The sequence below is a fragment of the Mytilus trossulus genome, chromosome 7 (genome assembly GCF_036588685.1).
Source record: "Mytilus trossulus isolate FHL-02 chromosome 7, PNRI_Mtr1.1.1.hap1, whole genome shotgun sequence".
NCBI classification, from domain to species: Eukaryota; Metazoa; Mollusca; class Bivalvia; order Mytilida; family Mytilidae; genus Mytilus; species Mytilus trossulus.
The window spans coordinates 48,470,919-48,474,724 of NC_086379.1; the positions used below are offsets into that span (position 1 = coordinate 48,470,919).

The following is a 3,806-nucleotide window of genomic DNA, read 5'->3' on the forward strand; positions in this document are numbered from 1 at the left end:
CGAATCCTATATACATACATATGTTTGAAATAAAGACAAAGAACAACGATTGGCACATGGTCCATATATTCAGACTTTGTATAAGCACTAAATGTGTTTGGTTTGAAATAGATTCACGTGAATAAACCCCCTGTCGGGCCCTGAACACAACCTCCGTTTTGCACATCTGGACCATATGTCATTTAAAAAAAAACTGCACAATATAACAATTACAGAATGGCAGTAATATTATAATAGTTTTGTCCGATGATTTAGGACAGATCTAAGTCTTTAAAAGAGAGAAAAAAGAGAGATTGTGCGCTAATGAGTTACATGTCCATGATTTTGCAAGCAAGAAAAAGGGTTCTTGTACATGCGCCTTTTTGTTGTTTGCCGTGTAAAACGAATGATTTGTCATCTTTAATTATAGAGTTATTCATTCAAATGACTTGCGCTATTTTTTGTGGAAATTCCCTTACCTGAAAATAGAAAACAACGTACAGGTATTTAAGGCAATGTTAAACTCGCATGGCGAATTATGGATATCGGTTGTAGACTGTAATGTTATAATGAAGCTTAGTCCAGAAGAAGGTTTTAAATTTAATTGTGGATTTGACATTTGTACATATCCAACTCAGTACTGTGATACAGAGGATAACAGATGTGGTTATTGTTCACCGGATATTTGTAATTCTGGTTCAATACCAACACAGTGTAGAGAAGAATGCAATAGTAAGATTTTTAGTTTCTATATTACTGTATGAAGAAGTTAACTTTTCTATTCCATAACTTTTTCCTTTCAAAATTCCTATTTAATTTTCTTTCAACATGTATGTCCATTAACGCATGACATTCTTCTATTACGATTTTTCTGTATAATTTTATTAATATATTCTTTAAAGTAGTATTTATGTTATTTGCATTTGGGGATGAAAGAGGTACGTTCAAGATGGAGAACAAACTGTGTGTTAATGCTACTGCATGTTCATTCCATTTTTCTATTGCGATGTTTACATATTTCGCCAGGCCTATTTAGATTTCAGATTTACAGTGTAAACGATAAGGTTTTTGTCTTTACTACCTACATGTTTATTCATTTTTTAGAATTGTTCTCGACGACTTCAACTAGTGCACGGGACATTCAACTTGATCCACAAATGAACAACTACAACGCATATTCTGCAACATGTGAGTATATGTATAAAAATTCATTTATCAATTAGGCCCTATTTTAAAAGAACTATAATATTTAATCTTTGACTTAAGGTGGATATAGTTATTATATTGGTGATTATTCCATACTCTCTGGTTTTTTTATAGAATGACTCAATTCTTATTCAATTATAAAAACGTGTCACGTATTAGGATCACACCTTGAAAAATCTATTAACAGCTCAAAATTTTCCTTTTTTTAGACTTTAAAATTATGATATCTAAAAATATATATTTATTTATAGACGTGTCCAATTGAAGATCATATTGAAGTTAACTGTTAATAATCTTAAGAAAAGTTCTATCTTTATTACGTATAAAATGAAACTTGTGCATAACCGTTCACTCCGACGCCGCCCAATAAAATAAAAAAGAAAACATTTTAAAAATATGCGTTTTACCAGTAAAGATTGTAAGTGTGTGTAGGAAACTCAAAGACTGAACACATACCTTTATATATTATATACTTCTGTAGTTTTAAACATATTTTTTTCTTTGTACAGCTATTGAAGGTGTCTATGTCATAGCAAGCATTGCTTTATTATTGGTTATATGCTTGTATGTGAAGAAAGGATGGAAACTATACAGAAAAAAAGGAAAACAAAACACACGTTATACGTCTTTAGAGGTTGTGAAAATCGAAAAACGTATAGAACCTATAAAAGCAGTTGATACAGACCAAAGTGAACCTGATAATAACACAACTTTGACAGCCCCAGAAATTCCTAATGAAACTGAACAAGCAATTGCACCGCCTCAAGGTAATTGTTAATATTGAGAACTTACATCTGCAGAATATATCCAGATATATATTTGTCTGAACAAAGAGCAAGTTACCACATTTTTTGAAATTTCAAATTATAAATATACTCTGTTTACGGAAAACAACTATTCAGTGTATTATATTCACAGGGGTGTACATTTCTCGATTTCTACGATTTACAAGCTTTCTCGAATTTGTCTTCAATAAAATATTTAAATTCTATATGAATAAAAACTTTTGAGGTTTCTTGAAACCAGTCTTAAATAAAACATTTTACCTCTATGAAAACATAACTTTTGGTATTAGCTAGTTACTTTTGAGGTTTCATGAGCCTGCCTCATATAAAATATTTTACTGATATGTATAAGTAAGTACCCTTTTTTATCATATTTCAGAGAATATACATGAACGATCATCATTGTCTTATACAGATTCAACAATAATAGCACATCCAGATGATGACGACAAGTCTCCTTCACACAACTTTGGTGATCACAATATTTTACCTTCAAGTCTTTCCTTGGAAGAACCATTACAAGGTCCTCTAACAATTGGACCAGTGAGCCAGGCTGAGAACGATAAAAAATGTGAACAATTAGACTGTAATATTTTAGACAAGAGCGAACATTTTTCGGAAGGTATTCAAGATATAACAAAACATTCTGCTAATGTTTCCGAAAATGTTAACATGTGTACAGGTGCATTAGGAGTTGACAATAATATAGCAGAATTGACAGTAACTAAAAAACAAACAGATAAAGTCTGCTGAAAATTGTGTAAATATAAAACTAGTATACTATTAGGGAGAAATATGAGAATAGATGTTATGGTGTTATTGGCATGAATATATTTTTGTTAAATCATTGCATTACCTGTGATCAAGAAAAAAACAGTATTGATTTTATATATACATACATATCTTTTATATATAGTTTTTACATAGATTTATTTATTTGATATATACATAGATTTATGTATTCTATATACATAGATTTATGTATTCTATATACATAATACTGTATACATAAAGTGTTATTAATATGATACTGCATTAGAATGTGTTATTTATATAATATTGTATATACAGTATGTATTATTTTTATGATACTGTATAATTATGTAATATTTATATGATACTGTATAAGCATGTGTTTTTGTATTTATTTATAATTTGTAAGTCTGTGTTATTTATAATATGATAATGTGTAAATATGTGTTATTTAAACGATACTGTGTGAGGTAGGTGTTATTTATATAAAACTGTCCAAGTAAGTGTTATATGCGTGTACGTATGTGTTATTCCTATAATACTATATATAAGTGTGTTATTTGTATGATAATGTGTAAGTGTGTTATTTATATGATTAGGTGTTAATGTGTGTAATTCATATAAAACTGTGTAAAAAGCATTATGTATATATGACAGGGCAAAAGTATGATCGTTTCAGAAACTTCAAAGTGTACGCAATGCACAAAGTTAATACTCAAATTTGAAATAGTTTTAAATGTTACATTAATTGTTTCGTGTGATACAAATAAATGCACACAATAAACAAAACTTTAAAAAAATTACAGCTTTGTTGATATTATTTTGTTTGCTTGTTTGGTTCAGTTGTGTAGTATTTCTGTGTTCGTATGTTTACACGAGTTTGTATGATCATGCTGAATCCCAATTATTGTCATACAAACCTTTTATGTCTTTAATGGTTTCTCGACCAATTTTCGTCAATAAAACGAGACCATGAATTATTGTCTAACATGAACAAGTTGTGGGTTGTATCTAGCTACAATGTATAACACCAGGTTTAACCCTTCATTCACTTCGGGAAATGCCTGAACCGAGTTGTGATTT

At 29.7% G+C, this 3,806-nt stretch overlaps 1 protein-coding gene across 1 annotated transcript; it reads left to right on the forward strand.

Moving 5' to 3' along the window:
- The first annotated feature begins 490 nt into the window (after positions 1–490).
- Positions 491–2,846, forward strand: LOC134727090 (uncharacterized). The gene is made up of 4 exons (XM_063591478.1): positions 491–711; positions 1,084–1,167; positions 1,695–1,952; positions 2,386–2,846. The coding sequence occupies exons 1-4, from the start codon at positions 495–497 to the stop codon at positions 2,721–2,723; spliced, it is 897 nt and encodes a 298-aa protein (XP_063447548.1). The 5' UTR covers positions 491–494; the 3' UTR covers positions 2,724–2,846.
- Positions 2,847–3,806: the final 960 nt, after the last annotated feature.